Below are 17,119 nucleotides of genomic sequence, written 5' to 3' on the forward strand. Positions count from 1 at the left end.
ATGGATTCGTGAGTACGCTGAGCGTACCAAGAGGGGTACGCCCCGTGTAACCTCACTGTGGAATTTTAGGCTTAGTCTCATTTTGGGCCTTGAGTGTGGGGCCTGGAGTTTGGACTTGTTGCAATAGAGTCTTGGACCAGAGGATTATATATATGTGCTTCAGGCCCTTGAGTTAGGCTTGCCATTAGATGTGAGAGAGTTGGGCCTCGGGAGAGCCCATTTATTATAGGGCCTTTGTAGGCCCAATGGATTTTAGGTCATTGATGGGCTAGTTAGTGGACTACCTTTAGACCTAATGAGCGAGAGTTGAGAATTAGTTCCTAATTGGGATAATTGTGGGTTTGGCACAAAGTTAGAGGCCGATGCGTGGCAGCGGCGTTTATAGGGACTGTCCATCATCCGAGGTGAGTCTTCTCACTATACTTTACCTAGAGTGGTAATTATGTGTGACCAGAGGGTATTATGTGCTTGCCTGAGTTATGCATTTTATGTGTGATATGTGTTGTGTGCTATATTATGTGATATTTAGACCGAACCGGAGGGTCCAACGAACTATGCTATATTATGACCGGACCGGAGGGTCCAACAAACTATGAGACTGGAGGGTCCTCACTTAGACCGGACCGGAGGGTCAAACGAGTAGTGAGACCGGAGGGTTCTCACCCAGACCGGACCAAAGGGTCCAACGAGCCATGGGACTGGAGGGTCCCATTGAGACACATCGGACCGGAGGGTCCTACGGAGTTATAGTCTCCAGTGGTTAATATGTGTATGTGGTATTTTGCGGAACTCCCTAAGCTTCGTGCTTATCGTGTTATGTGTTATGTGTTTCAGGTTCTTATCAGGATCGCGGGAAGGCAGCGACTCGATTGTACACATAAGAGAAAAGAGTCATGAATGAGGATCCTGGATTTTAATAATTACTTTTGAAAACTATTTTGAAATATGTTATGACATCGACACTTGAGATTTTGAGAGTTATTATATGTGATGTTGGTAATTTAAAATCGAAAAAATTGTTTGAAAATTTACGGTGTTACAAGTTGATATCAGAGCCTTGGTTTGAGGGATTCGGATACACCTTCGGGTATGTTTGGACTCAAACTGAATATTTGAGAAAAGTTTTCAAAAGGAACGATTTTTCTAAAAATGAGTAAGAGAATTTTAAGAGAAAGAGGAAACGAGCAGTGTGTATAATCAGCCAGCGCCCGAACGGTGATTTCCCAAAATACCCTTACTTATGTGTTATAAGTTGTTATGAGATATGTTATGCATGCTAGAGAGTAGGCTAGGTATTTCATATTTTAGGACTATAGTGGCCTGATTTGTGATGCCTTAGCATAGGAGTTACTACTATCTGTGATTTGCTTTTGAGTATGTGCGGAGTAAGAGTATCTAGTAGGAATCCTTTTTAGAGAGGGATCTAAGTAGAAGAGTAATCTAGGAGAGATATCTAGATGAGCATTAAGGAGCCTACTGAGAGAGTAGTCAGATACCCACGAAGGGTGCAGTTGCTTGAGATCGGTGATACCTTTTGAGTACGAGTATAACAAGCTGAGTTGTAACCTAAAGTGGTTATACGTGTTGATAGAGAATATTCGATGCACGAATGTTGCTTGCTTCGTGCTTTGTGGAACTCTTGATGATGGGAGTCAACTACTAAGTGAATATGATGATATTAAGGAGGTAGATGGCTGGCATCATGAAGAGTTCCTCAGCAGCTGATGGCGGAGAAGTGTGAGAGCCTAGGAAGTGACCCTTGTCAGATAAGTATATTGATAGAAGAAGAGTATTCGCAAGGGAGAAACTAGGTATGATGGGATTAATGATTGAGGAGGTTGAGCAGCTACTTAGGAAATCTGGAATGATCCATGTGAAAAAATATGGGTAGATGTGGCAAGTAGTATGGGCCCGTACTACTCAAAGCAGAGGACCCATAATCGATACAGGGAAAATTCTAGAGGATCTAAGTAGCAAATGAGAGGTGATCACATGGTTCGAGTACCATGACCCGTAGCAGATGAGAGGTGATCACATGGTTCGAGTACCATGATCTGTAGCAGATGAGGGGTGATAACGTGGTTCAAGTACCATGATTCGTGGCGGTTAGTGCTTCTGGTGTTATCAGTTATTCCATTGTGATTAATTAGATTGAGATCAGATGTGATAGAGTGTAGGGCCAGAGGGCCATGTTGAACGAGTTTCAAGGGAGCATACCTTGAGGGAGAAATCGAGTTGGTTTCTGAGAAAGTTAGAGGAGATGACAACCGGAGTCGCAAGACTCGGGAATGAGTAGAGGTGGTGGTTCATGAAGGATTACGGGTTGAGCTACGCAGTCGGCCGATAGTGGGGATGCCACTTCCTATGACCGTAGTGTGCTATTTTCTGTGAGGAGAAGAAGGGATATGAGTTTCTGAGTTGGAGGTAAACCCTGTGGGGTAGAAAGTGTGGTGACCTTTTCACCAGAGTATTTGGGAAGTATGTTTGTTGCGAGGTATCCTTATACCAGGAAAAAGTCATTAGTGGGACTAAGATGGATGAGGACAAAGAGGTGCCTTGTTGGGGGAAAAGTACTTTTATTAGCAGTTTCCGATGGATAAAAGGGGTATATTGGGGCGGCGGCCCTAGTGGTCTATGTTGTGTATCGACAACGAGAATGAGGTCTATGCTTTTATGATTATTCCCAATTTGGGAGGCGGGTCGAGGAGTTAGAGTCAAAGTGCGTGAAAGGACACTATATCCGGATTAAGGACAGATTGGATTCAAAATAGTGGGGTTTTCGGCGGTGTGTCAGTCTGAGGCCTCAAGATGCCTAGATGCAGTCACGTGGGGAGGATTCCGAAATTTTGTCAGGGACAGGATATATAGGATTGGTTGGTTTCCTTTGGGAAGGCCCTAGTATGATTTTGTAATATGTTCAAGAGTCAAGTGTGACATAGCTGGTGAGACAATCTACTGAGTAGATTGTGGATGTGCCAATTGGTGATTGTTCGAACCCTGAGTGGGGGAGAACTGGTTTTCCGATAAAGGGATCAACAATTCGTTCAAGTGATTGCAAGCCTAGGAGAGAGGCTCAAAGAAGATTAAATCCTCCAATGATGGAAGTGGTCAAGAAGAAGATAATTAAAAGGTTAAAAGGTGGAAACAGAAGAAAAAGGCATTTCATGACAAACACATAACCCAAAAACACTTTATTCAGGGTCAAGAAATTCTTCTTTATCATTCACGCTTAAAGATATTCCCAGGAAAACTGCGATCTCGATGGCACGGACCTTTCATTGTTATAAAAGTGTTTGATCATGGTGTGGTTGAAATCAAGAGTTTGGAAATGAACCAAATATTCAAAGTGAATGGGCACCATTTGAAACCATTTTATGAAGGCTTTGACACGGGAGAATTTGACAATGTAACATTGGAAACTATGATTTACGAAGGTTGACGGAAGCAGGGCTATGTCTAGGCAAAGACGTTAAATAAATGCATTGTAAATAAATAATCTCCGCTCGAAGTTTTGAGTGTTTCTAAGCTTGAAGTTGGTAAAAAAATAAGCATATTGAAGCCTAGCAATGGTCTTGGTAAAGTTTGAAAAAAAATGCCAAAAATCTGCAAATTGCGCGGGCACCCGTGCAGCCGTTGCACGACCGAGCCCTACCCGCGCAAAATCCGAGCTCAAATTACCCCCACATGGGATGCATTTTGATGTATGCGCGCGGCTCCCCCCCCCCCCCCCCCCCCCGGCGCAAAGTTTGCGAGGGTACCCGCTCAAATATGTCACTTCATAAGAAAATTTCGAGCCATTTCATATGCTTCCTTTGCGCGGCCAAGAACTCCACCCACACATCATTGCACGACCCATGTGTTGCTTCCATACCGTCCTCGCGGGCCTCCTCCACCTTGATCCTGGTATGATCCTTCCTTACTCTCATCTTAAGCATTGAGGACCATGCTTAATTTTAAGCTTGGGGTGAGGTATTCTTTCTCTATTAATTTTTTTATTGCATTTAGGTTGTATAGAGTTGCATTTAGATTAAGTCATTTAGGTCATTCATAAAAATTGCATTAAAAAAATCAAAAATATTGCATATTTTGTTTCTTTCTTTTCTAATTTTCATACTTTTTAGATGCATTCTAGTTTAAGTTCATGCATTTTTGTTCTCTCTTGTCTTCTCATCCCTACAGGTACCATAGCGCCAAGTCATAAGTATTGAATCATAGATTGGTCCCGGGTCTTGATATGGAATTCCTTGTATTGGACAAATGGGACATGTTTTGAGCCTCACATACTACTTTGAGACCGCTTGTGTGGGAGTCAGATGCAGGTAGCTTGATTGGGTCTAGGTGCGGAGGGATGTGGTTGGTCAACCCGATGTGTGCGAGCAAAGATTAGCCCGATAAGGTATTTTGAAGACATTGAAGACTCGTTTCTTGGTTTTGGGGGAATACCCCTTAGTACTCCCGAGTCTCGTCCGAGCCTTACTTAGTTAGATTCTCTCCACCTTTTTAAGATAGGTCATCATTTTCCTAGGGGTCTAGAGTAGATAGTTAGATAGATTTTGTTTATCACACCTTACATTGAGGTGCTTGATGAACTTTGAAGTGGGTCCCCCAATTCACATCTTTTGGGACCAAGTTTTTTTTCGGTAACACCCATTTTTGAGTCATATCCCACCCCTTTTTAGTTGATCTTGGCACATTGTCAATGATCATTAGGTGTTCATGTTCGCCTCCATCCTATGTTACATGGTGAAATTCCTTAGACCTTCCGGGAAAAAAATGAAAAGATTGGAAAAGTGAAGACAATAAGAGACAATGAAGAAGATTCAAGAAAAACAACAAAAACAAAAACAAGAAAAATGAAGAAAAAGAAGCAACACAAAGAAGAGCAAGAATCCAAGTTCAAGACCTCTAGTTCAAAAAAGAAAAAAGAAAAAAAAGAAATAAGAAGGCAAAAGATCAAGCAGCAAAGAAGACTGAAGACCAAATAAAAGAAGTTCAAGATTGAAGATTTAAGCTATTAGGTTTAGGTTTAGGTTAAGTAGAATTTTATTTTATTTTATTTTATTTTTGATTTTTGATTTTTGGTGAGAAAAGGTCATGACGATGAGACGGTAGATTGTAAAGGATAGTACGAGGGAGAAGCCTCTGAAACCGAATGTTTGCCCGGAGGCCACATTGCAAAGCCCTATTTCGTACTATACACTTTAGCTTGACAAATGTAGGAATCATAGTGTGTGAAGAGGCGCCTTTGCTTCATGCACTATGGTCTACATTGGTGATTTAAAGTGCCCCCACTGGACACATCCTCTGTTTCCTTTGTCTTACACACTGCGACTACATCCAGCCGTGATCTATTCGCCCTTCAAGTGGTTTGAGAATGTGGTTTATGGCTCTAAAGCGGGGAACATTTTGAAGATGCGTAGGGTCCGTGAAAGACTGATTATGACCATGTTGACTGATGTTAACCAAGTTCTATGGTATCTTTCTTTTTCCTTTTTAGTCTAGCTCATCCCGAGCTCATTTTAGTCTTGTTCTAACTTGAGGACAAATTAGGTTTAAGCTTGGGGTGATTTGATAACTTATTTTACTTCCTTATTTTTTTTAGTTTATTTTATACTTTTAGCTATTTTTTATTAATATTGCATTGTATATTCTTTATTTTCTTTATCATGGATTGTATCGGGGACTTTTTATGTTGCATGAGGTATGTTGTAGGGTTTTGGAGCTTGTTGCGGTTGAGGATTAGCTTGGAATGGGCTTTGTGGGCTTCTGAGGCATTATTGGGCTTTGCGAACCCATTAAAGGAGATTTGGGCTTAAAAAGCTAAAGACTTGGATGAAGTGGACTTGTGAAGATGGATCATGGATTGTTAATTTGGGCTAGGAGCATCCATATTTGAAGCAAAAAGAAGATTAGTTAATTTGAATCATGTAGAATATGGAGGGGACCATTGGAATCTTTGGTAGTGGAATGATTAGTGGAGGAAAAATGAGCCAAGAGCATTCCAACAATATTTGCGCGGGTGGATTCTCACGTGCGCAGGTACCCGCAGTTTTGGGTATTTTGGTCATTTGGCTTGCCATTACCTTGGGGGGTTTGATCTATCAACTATCACTTCAATTTTGCACCATTGGAGACTAGAAGAAGACGATTTTGGAGCTTGAGACTCATGTCTTTTCATCTTTCCAAGCTATTGGTAGTTTCTTTATGCAATTAGACTTTTTCGATTGTTGTTCTATTGCCATGAGTAGCTAAACTCTCTATTTTGGTAAACCTTTGCTAAAACCTCTAAATGTTTGTGGGTTTTTGAAGGATTTATGCTTATTTATCATTTATCTTATGTCTATGATTCTAGTACATATTTACTATGCTTGTTTAGTGCTTTGATCATGAGCTTGGTACTTTAATAAGCAATTGTTTGTTTATTTCTTTGGTTTAACATTAAATCATTGAATTTACTTAGAACAAGGGCTTTATGATGGTAGAAATCATCTCTAGCTTATGAATCATAACTCCTTTATGGATGTGTAAGCATTGACATCCTCTAGGAATTGGGGATTTCTTCATTCTTAAAGCTAATCAACTTCTTGGGTTCAATTGCTTCAATTGGATCTTTGATTTTGATTAAGAAGGTGTGTTGTGGGATTCCCCAACCTCCATACTACCTATGAGAAATCTCGACATATCATGCTTCATGATTGCTATAACCAATTTGGGATGAATGATAAGCTTCATGTTGAATCCTAATGATAAACACACAAATGTTCATTGTGTTGAATTGCCTTGGTTTACCAATTCTCTCCAATATTTGAGCGTCACACTTTCTTGCTTAATTGCAAGTTTTTAGTTATTCAAGTCTTTTAGTTTTCAAGCAATCATAACACCCCCCCCCCCCTTTTAGTTTAATTGTAGTTAGTTAGTTTATTTATAATAGTTCTTTTAGATTGCATTAGTGATTGAATACAACCATTTCCCCGAGGATCGATACCCATTTTTTACCATTATATTACGTTTTATTTGCAAACAAAAGATGTAATTTGCTTGGTGGACTTGACATCCCAGCAAAATGATAACGAACCTATGAAATCACAAGCCTTATTATTTGTAAGAGTAGTTGATGATGGGGAACATATTGAATAAGAACCTTCATTATCATTTTTTAAAGTGTTTGTTAAATTGTTTTAGGGATTCTTTGTTGATGATGTTAATACTTCTTCGTCGAAGTCTCTTTAGTTTGCTCTATTCAACATGTTAGTCACAAGAAGAGGAGAGCAGACATGTGTACGCACGGGTTGAGGGGGTTGAGGGGAGGGTTCAAAAGGGGTGTAATTGTTGAATCTTTAGAGGATTTTGTGGTCCATCTATTATAGTCGAAAGTAAAAGCATAGTTTACCAAAAGTATGAATCTTGAACCATTCTGAATTGGCCATGAGTTTAACCATTAAGAGGTGAAACAAACAGTTCTATATATATATATATATATATATATATATATATATATATATATATATATATATATATATATTTGAGAGGGTACATGTACAATTTCGCTAACTATAAATATGTTGTGATTCATATATAAATACACATATTTTCCAACACACTATAAATTTGTACTCAAGTTGGTTACCATAATCTTTCTATTATTAAATTCAAAGATTTTTTTTTTAAATGTTTTCTCCTAACTTAAAATATGTTTAGATGGTGCTAGACAATGTGAGGAAAAAGAGAGTGCGTTAAACTAAAAAAAAATGAAATAAATTATAAAATACAAAGGGTGCATGGAGCATGAACGTGATAAGGGACAGTCTCAAAGGAGAGTTATGATGTGATATTATGATGGCATGTGGGGCTTAATCAATTGAATGCCGTTTACCGATGGCGGGCTCCCCTTTTTGGACCTTATTTCCTGGTGGGTCACCCATTGTGCTTTGTTCCGGTTATATCTTGTCTTGTTAAAGAAATTATAATTATTTTTTATTTAGAAAACTAGATTATTATTTTACTTCCAACATATATATATATATATATATATATATATATATATATATATATATATATATATATATATATATATATATTCGTTAATTATTATGGCGTGTCCGACACGCAACGTTTAGGGGCTTATGGCTTCTAGCTTTTAAGAAAATGTCCGTAAAAGAGAAAAAGTTTCATTCGACAATAGGAGCGTTTAGCTTTTACTTTAAACAAAACGCTTCAAAATCAAACGTTATATATTACTCGCTAACAGCTACCTGCCACTACTATCCGCTAACTGTTAAGCACTATTAGCTATTGTTGCCAAACACGCCCTATATTTGGATACATGGTACCACCTCATTTTTTTTTTTTTTTAAATATCACAAAATAACCTCAGTTTTTGCTACAACATTAGGTTTTTATGGTCTCCGTTCCTAGACACAACAATATTTTGCGTTTATTTTAGTCCTGTTTAGAAAAAAAATATATATGAAAATAGTGACGGTGATTTTCAATGGTTTCCAGTATTCTTTTATGATAAAAATGGTATTTTGATTAAGAAAAAAACATTTATTGCTTATATAAACAAAGTTTTGGTTAGCCAAAGTGGTTTAAGATGTCTTTTACAAAATAATAATAATAATAATAATAATAATAATAATAATAATAATAATAATAATAATAATAATAATAATAATAATAATAATAATAATAATAATAATAATCTACACAATTTTCTCTTTGTTTTAAAGTAAAAAAATAATAAGTTCTATAATGATCAAACTCGCACCATCAAGCTTTAGAACCATACACCTTAATCAATTTGATGCACACGTTTTTTCTTACATCTCAAAGTATTATCTATGTTAGTTTCTCAGTTTTTATATTCTATGAAAAAAAAAAAAAAATTCTTGATCTGACATTGATTTACGAAAAAATATAATGATGATAAAAGTTAACAAAAGTCACAAGGTATGGTGTTAAAAAACTAACTTCCTTAATTTATGAGTCTTTTTCCTGAGTTACGTGATTATTTATTAGTTTGATATATCCTATAAACACTCTAACTACAAGTAGAAAATAATCTCACAATTCAATAAAGAGTTTTATTCATCAAGATTTAATTCAAATGTTTCAAAAATGGTGGATTTATATATAGGCTACAATACTAAGTTTTCATAATTTTCTTAATGTAAACATAAACAAAATAGACAAAATAAAGGACAATTAAGGTTACATGCTTCAATTCGGTTCCCTATACTATGATACTATGATAGTATTATGTTGTTAGACAAATCGGTTTTGTCGAAGACTTTATTTGACTCCAAACTTATTCTAAAAATTCAGACAAATCTAACTCTTCAAGTCAACTGGCCTGTGAGATTGTAGAAAAATTGATCTCTTCGATATAGGCTTCTTTGGACTCGGACTACTTTTGTATTCATTCTAGTTTCTTTCTTTCTTCATCACTGTTGCATCTTCATGGCTCTTGATTTTGTAACTGGGCCACATTTAAACTTTAATGGATCTTTGTGGTTACTTGTTGGCCATCCATCACTATCACCCCTACTTTCTACTTTTTTTTCTACTTTGTTATGAAGTTGTAAAAAGGTTTATATTCATTAAAAGATTTCAAAAAGTCGTTTCGTATTGTTGAAATTTAGTTGTTTTTTTTTTTTTTTTTTTTTTTTTTTTTTTTTTTTTTTTTTGGGGGGGGGGGGGGGGGGGGGGGTTCAATAACAACACTATAAAAAAGGTACACCTCACTCTCTGAACGATCTATGTCGAATATTTTTCATGGCTCATCGCACGGGGTAACTCAAATAACAATTGTTATAAAAGGAAAAAATAATTTAAACATGTCATTATGAATTTCAAATTTTGTTACTCATGGCACCCAAAATATTCATAATGTAAATAGGATGCAGGAATTGATAGTAGGTGTTATCAGAATTTTTTTTTTCCGGTCAAATATAATGTAAAAGCACGTTGCTATTAATAACCTTTGTAGTTATGTTAATAGCAACATATCTTATTTTTGTTTGTTTTTCAATTATAGCAATGTACTTTAAATATTATTTTATTTTTTTCTATTATAGCATCATTGTTTTAATAGCAACGTACTTTTATTAGTTTGTTTTGTATTATATACAATTTCAATTTCATAAACCTAAACAAGTGACACAAGCATACATATTGATATTATAACATCATGAATTTAAAGACAAACACTTTAACTTATCAATTAAGCATATTATCACTTCATGTACTCAAACTAATAAACCTAAACAAGTAATAGAAGCATACATATTTTACATTTTATACATACAATTTCATATCAACCTAAACAAGTACCACAATCATACATATTTCACATTTTATATAAACCTAAACAATTACAGTTTCATATAATATTTTATACACTATTCCAATTTCATATAAACCTAAACAAATACATTAACATTTTATACATACAATTTTAATTTTCATATAAATCCAAACAAATAACACAATCATACAAAGACCAAACAAGTAACACAATCAAACAATCATACAAGGACCAATTCAAATTTCATATAAATCTATACATACAATTTCAATTTCAACAAAAATTAGCAATAAGTCAATAACATCAAGAAAAACATAGCATTTTCACAAAGTCAAGATAAAAGCGTTGCAATTTCGAAAAACCTAAACAAATTGGTAAAATTCAAAGTATCAATAATACTTACTTGCTTCATTGTTAGGCTAGGGCTTGGAATCGAATTGAGCAATAGCAATTGGGATTCGGTTTTTGCCACTCACTCAACAATGCAGCCAACAGAAGAAGATGAGAATGAATCGACGATGGAGGCAGCAAGAAAGCAAAGTTGATTGTTGACAGGAAGCAGACAAGCAACGACGAGCGAACGCAAAAGGTCACATACCTCATTTTTTTTTCTTTTTATTTGTGCTTTTGTCGAATTGGTGAGCCAATTGGATCAATAGATCCAATTATCCAGTTATCGGCCATCTTCTTGATGTAGTTGCACCTCAAATTTATCTAGATCTATTTTTTGATCTAACAAGTCAAAACCTAGATGAATTCTCATAGAATTCCATAAAAATAAATGACATGACTATTAGATATGATGTCAAGATGAATCTGAATGAAATGATATTGAATCCATTTTAGTTTGAATTTTTGTTCATGTGTTTTTAGATAATAGACAAGTGTTAAAAAAAATTAAAAAAATTAAAAAATGTGATTATCAAATTGTGAACTAAAAAAGTGATAAAAAATAACGAACTATGTAAATTGTTTTAAAAATGCCAACGAACTAAAAAATACATGAAAATATAACAAAGTATTACTTTTATTTTTTAAAATACTATTATGACCAGGAGAAAGGGCTATTGTCGGTCAGAATGGTATTTTAAAAACAAAAGTTAAAGTTTATTACCTTTGATGACATTTTTTTAGTTTAATGATATTTTTAAAACACTTTCGATAGTTCGTTACCTTATTATCATGACATTAACCCTATAATAATGTCGAAGAGACTATTGTCACCTCCAAAGGCTCCGATATCTTAGACTCTCCATAAACTTGAAATCATTCTTCCCATTTATTTTCTTAAGATCAAATCTCGAAATTATTTTGGCTAATTTTCTTTTTGAAATCCAAAACCTAAACAAGGCTTTGGTGCGACTGGTTAAAGATTACAGAAGCAAGAACAATATCAATATAAGTAATAATATCATCATATATTTTAACTACTTGATGTTTTATCAGTTAATAAAAGAATCCAATGCACAAAAAATACATGTTGGATCTTTGAAAGGGTGATCATTTTGATAATAAATAATTTGATATGTTTTACAGAGAAAGTCTAGTGTTCGGGTCCATATAGTCCTAGGCCTTATAAAATGAAAATGAATATTGAAATACAAATACAAATGGTTATATCATTTGAATTTGAATGATTGCTTCATCAAAAGAAAATCATACAGATATTTTAAAATAGAATATCAAACTAAAACCAAAAACACATTTCAATTTGTGGATAAACAAACCAACCTCTCTTCCGAGAAAATTCATATCGAATTCGCTTTCTATTCAACCTATTGTGTATATCCTTATTCAACCATCTTTCTACCTAGTTTATTGGCACGATTTTAATCAGCTACTAAACTATTGTTCAGACGTTGAACTAATACAACTCAGTTAATTTGACATCCCTACGGATTATCAACAAGTCGATGGCAATTACAACAAGAAGAGACTACATGAGGGCTAACTTTCTTTCAAATACACAAAATAGTTAATGTAAAATTCAGACAAGATCAACAAGAAACACCAATCTGTACTCATACAAAAGGTTTCAAGAACTTAAAGTTAAACCACCGGAAAACAACCAACAACAAAAGACAAGACATGTTCCTTTACATAACAAAAATTCATAATATTATTCACTTTTTATACCTTTGCAATTCATTTTTACCTCTCTAATTCCCCATTTTTCCCCCCTCTCATCTTTCAATATTGATGACATTCTGTTGAACCTTAAGAAACGAAGATGAAGGCAAACAAGAATGTTTCAAAGTCAAACTGTCTCAGTTTGCATTCACGTTTTGTGGGAATACCTTCTGAATAAAGTGTAGAAACCTTTCCGAGTAATATGTGGGGTCCACAGCAGATATGGATAGAGAATCAAATTGAAGTGATTTATATTTATGTTCAATCTTCTTTGTTATATTGTATTCCTGCAATATATCAATGATACCAAGGTATAACACCACATCATACACCTCATGAAACATTTGCTTCTCTTCTACCCCAGGAAGTAACTCTGCTCTTGCAGGCATGTTCACTCCAAGCTGTATTTGTAACCTGAAAAAACACAAATTTTTAATAAAAAACAATCATTTCACTAAATCGATCAAATTGTATCTAATTTATAAATACCTTGCTGTCCCAGGGAGAAGGAGATCCACCTCAGCATCACCAGTAGCTGATGATCGTAATCGGCTTCCTCGTATATGTGGGCCCACAACCACACTACCATCTTCAGATCCACGTGGCACCAAAACAAGACCTTGGGGTGATATTTCATCTTCCAGAGTTTCTGTTATATCAATAAAAAAAAAAAGTTTATTGTTTTACTTAAAGGAACATAAATATGTACAAATTAATTAAGCACACCTTCTTCTGCAACTATTCCCAATCCATCCGCTGTTACACTTTGGTTGTAAGACATTAAAGATTTCAGTTGTTGAGGTGCTCGATAATTCACACCAAGCAAAAGACTGTAATCCATGATATTCTGAGCTTCTAGAAACTTACTATCGATTTTAATTTGACTGCATACAGAAAGATATAAATATGGTCATAAATGGTAACGATTTTAATTCCATATATTTTGGTAGACATGATAACATACTCTAGCAAAGAGTCACGCCAAGAAGGTTCTAGATAAAAGCAATAGTTTAGATCAAGATCTTTGAGTATTGTGTTTTCATCTATTTCAACTTTGTCTGCTGAACGCCCAAGTGAAGAACCTTTTAAATCAAATCTTCTATGGATCCTTAATTCTGTGCAAAACATATTTCCCATCACCACAAAGCGAAACTGAAATAATTATATCAAATATGTTAGGAAGTTTGGGACAAAAAACGACATCATCTAATTCTGCTTTCTTGAAAGAAAATCTTTGTATCCATAGAAAAATTAACCCTAAGGAAAAAGGGTACCTTTTGGCCACTTGAGGGTTTTATCCTATGGAGACCAAAAAATTTAGTTATGAGAGTGTTCTCATATGTCCGAACATGTCGGTGGTAGTCTGGAAGCATCCGAAGAAGCACCTACACACTAACACAAGTAAGTGGAACCCTAGACATATCGGATAAAAAAAAAGTAACAAATAAATAAATTGGTCGTTAAAAAATAAAGAGATATATAAAATATTAAATATCCACTTATACATTAGGATACATAGTTATATACCTGTACTTCAGACTTTCGCAATGTTTTAATCATGAAACGATCATCTTGAGAGAGAAAAAAGACACTCCCACTTTTCCCAGGAGAAGAAAGTTCTCTAAGAGCATCATTTCCACAAATTGACATCATGTAATCCGCAGCATCGATCTTAAACATCTCCCTCAAGTTCCTAATGCAATAACAAATACAAAAAGGTTGTTACTTTTAGGATTTGATAAGATGTAAACAAGTGGATCAATATAACAAACTAACCTGAAAACCATTGGACAATAATCCTTCCACTTAAAATCCTCGGATTGATGAGTAGGTGTGAGTTGAGATCCTTCTTTAGGAAACTGCATCCAAAAGCTAGCCCGTGGGCCAAAATCGGATACCCGAACTTCCCGTTTTTGAACAGGTGTTATTTTCCCAACAGTGTATCGAATCCCAAGTTGCAAACTAAGCATTAAATCGTAACTCCTATGACCTTTTATAATTGCTTCACCTGGTCTTTTAACTTCCCTAACTAGTTTCCTTTGTCTCCTCATTTCTCTTTTAGAACCATTTGAGAAACTACTATCAACCACAAGTTCACTTATCAAGATCCCTTGCATGTATTCTCTTTCAAGAATCGGAGTCTTGGTATCATCATCTCCATTACTGAAAGCAGCATCAGACATATAAGATGCCAAGTCATTTCCCATGACTTTTTCAATAGCAACTTCTAGACTCCATCTTCTTTCTAAAGACACATTGTTGTTACGTTGAGATGATGATCTTCCACCACCGACTTTGAAGTTTCCCATATCGATTGAAGACGCATGTTGTATACGTGAAACTTGGTTGACTTTTTGAAGGTCTGATAAAAGACCTCGTTTTCTCAAAGCTTTTAAGTAAAGTTCTTGTCTTGCTGGAAGTCTACACCCGTTTGGATAAAACGCGCCTTTTCCATCTTTTAATCCACGTGTCCATGTTCCAACGTATCGACCTCCATCACTCCATGTATAAGCACCAAAACCATGCATAACTCCATTAGACCAGCTTCCTTCATAAGAGTCGCCATTAGTCCATGTAAACGTCCCTTTTCCAGACATTTTTCCTCCTTTCATGTTCCCTAAATACTCATTCCCATTAGCCCAAGTGTACTTACCCGGTCCATCTGGAGAACCCTGAATCCAAGAACCTTCGAATGAATCCCTATTTGGGTAAGTCTGAAACCCTAATCCGTGTTTCCGATTCAAACGCCATCGACCTTTGTACACTAATCTATCCGATCTAACATACGTTCCTGTACCTTGCATATACCCACATGAAAACTCGCCTTCATAACGAGCTCCAGAAGGCCAATGGAGTTTTCCATAGCCATGCCACATGCCGCGTCTCCATTCGCCTTCATACTTGCAGCCACGTGACCAGACGTATGTCCCTGAACCCTCGGGAACATTTCCGAGAAGATGACCGGAGTAACATTCTCCATTTGGGAGTTTTAGATCTCCATATCTGAAGGCGACTGATTCTGTTGAAGAACGTGCAGTTTGATCTCCATTTGAGGTGGTATCATTGTTGCGAAATGATACGGAATCGAGGGATCTTGTTCTATTTGAAAAAGATAAAGTTCTTTCGACATTTTCGGGAATGGCCACAGGGCCAGTCATGCATAATGTCTAAAAGATTGGACCTTTTCAATGGTGGTGGTTTATGCACATGCTAAGAAGTTAGATTCTGACATATAACACCACAAGTTTACTCATGTGACCTGTTCATAAGAGAGAGTAAAAGACAGAAACATTAAAAGCTTATATAATTATATATATAAAAGAAAAAGAATTTATAAGCAAACACCAAAGAATTAATAAAGAGTTAACAGATGAAAGTTCCCTTTTCGGATGAACAGTTATCAACATACTGAACTTATTATATGATAAGACCTCTATTGGACCACATCTACAAACCGAATTTACTACTATTTGATGATAATGGAGATCGCTATCATTCACAAAAGGCATCTTTTATAGAGGATATTGTTTTCTAGGAAAAAAAATGATCTGTTCCTCAAACCTTCAAAGATTTATATGCAGCATATATAGATATGTTGGGAGAAGATTTTAAACAATCAAGAAGACAAATTATTTATATATACATACAGATGGAGATGGAGATACAAACATACATGTGTCTGTGTATGTTATCTAGGTAGTGTATGTGTTCTGGGTCTCGAGCACCCAAAGCTTCGGAGGATATGGCGGAAAGCAATTCGAAAAACCTAACTAAAATACTTCAACCTCATACAAAAAGGAATACATATATGCATACATATGCACTCTCATAATCATGAATTGAAGCATAAAGCAAAAAAAATGGGATTATTCTTCAAACTAAATCAGCTGCAAATTCAAATTCAAACCTCGAGTTCAACGCTGAGAAATGTTTCTTGCTTTTTTCTAACAACACTCAGAAAAAGTCAACTAATCAACTATAAATTGTTGAAATTGTTGACCCACAACTCCATTCAAGCTTTCACCAGATAATACACAATATATAGTAAGATTCCTTCACAATTTATGAGCGCCATAAAAGCTCTTATCACATCAATATGAGCAAAAAAAAATCAAACAGAAATTCATAAAATCTAGACATAGATACGCTATATACGTATATACATGTAGAGAGAGAAAGTGTACCTGAACAGAGTAGAGAGAGAGAGAGAGAGAGAGAGAGAGAGAGAGAGAGAGATTTATAGGAATTCTGATAGATTCTTTACTCAAAGCTTAAGCCTAGAAGTGTAATGTACCTTACGGTTGACTTATAAATGGATTGAATCCAAAGTTGAGTGCCCTTCTTTGTCTGGAAATATACCTTTTACAAATGTTGGTTTTTGATTACCTTTTTGCTACCCTTGCTTTATCCAGAATACTTTCTAAAACGTTTCTCTTTTTTCACTGATTAATTGTTACACTTACTAAAATATAAAAGTAATCTTTTAAAACATAATATATTTAATTAGGGACAGGTTTGCTGAGTCAAATTTGATGCATAACATAGTCTTTTACAGAATCTAATATATATGTCCCACAGTATGCAATGTCCCTAGTAAAAAAAAGGTGACATCCCCCCACCCCACATTGATGGATTGGAATTATACTATAAAATTCTCAATGTTTTTTCATGAAAATATGTGGG

General features: G+C 35.4%; 1 protein-coding gene across 4 annotated transcripts; it reads right to left on the reverse strand.

Annotated features, from left to right (window-relative positions):
* Positions 1 to 12,247: 12,247 nt before the first annotated feature.
* PIP5K9 (phosphatidyl inositol monophosphate 5 kinase) lies at positions 12,248 to 16,840 on the reverse strand. 4 transcript variants are annotated; one of them, XM_079005792.1, is made up of 8 exons: positions 16,731 to 16,840; positions 14,213 to 15,695; positions 13,964 to 14,129; positions 13,711 to 13,821; positions 13,401 to 13,588; positions 13,163 to 13,320; positions 12,926 to 13,085; positions 12,248 to 12,850 (listed from the first exon to the last, which is right to left on the reverse strand). In XM_079005792.1, exons 2-8 carry the CDS (start codon positions 15,592 to 15,594, stop codon positions 12,574 to 12,576), a joined length of 2,442 nt encoding a protein of 813 aa, XP_078861918.1. In that variant the 5' UTR covers positions 15,595 to 15,695; positions 16,731 to 16,840; the 3' UTR covers positions 12,248 to 12,573. The 4 variants fall into 4 exon arrangements, with proteins under 4 accessions (XP_078861918.1, XP_078861915.1, XP_078861917.1 ...); XM_079005789.1 differs by having other exon boundaries at positions 16,621 to 16,772; XM_079005791.1 differs by lacking the exon at positions 16,731 to 16,840 and adding an exon at positions 16,110 to 16,707.
* Between the last annotated feature and the right edge of the window lie 279 nt (positions 16,841 to 17,119).

This window comes from Lactuca serriola, chromosome 6 (genome assembly GCF_051521515.1).
Source record: "Lactuca serriola cultivar US96UC23 chromosome 6, Lser_US96UC23_V15, whole genome shotgun sequence".
NCBI classification, from domain to species: domain Eukaryota; kingdom Viridiplantae; phylum Streptophyta; class Magnoliopsida; order Asterales; family Asteraceae; genus Lactuca; species Lactuca serriola.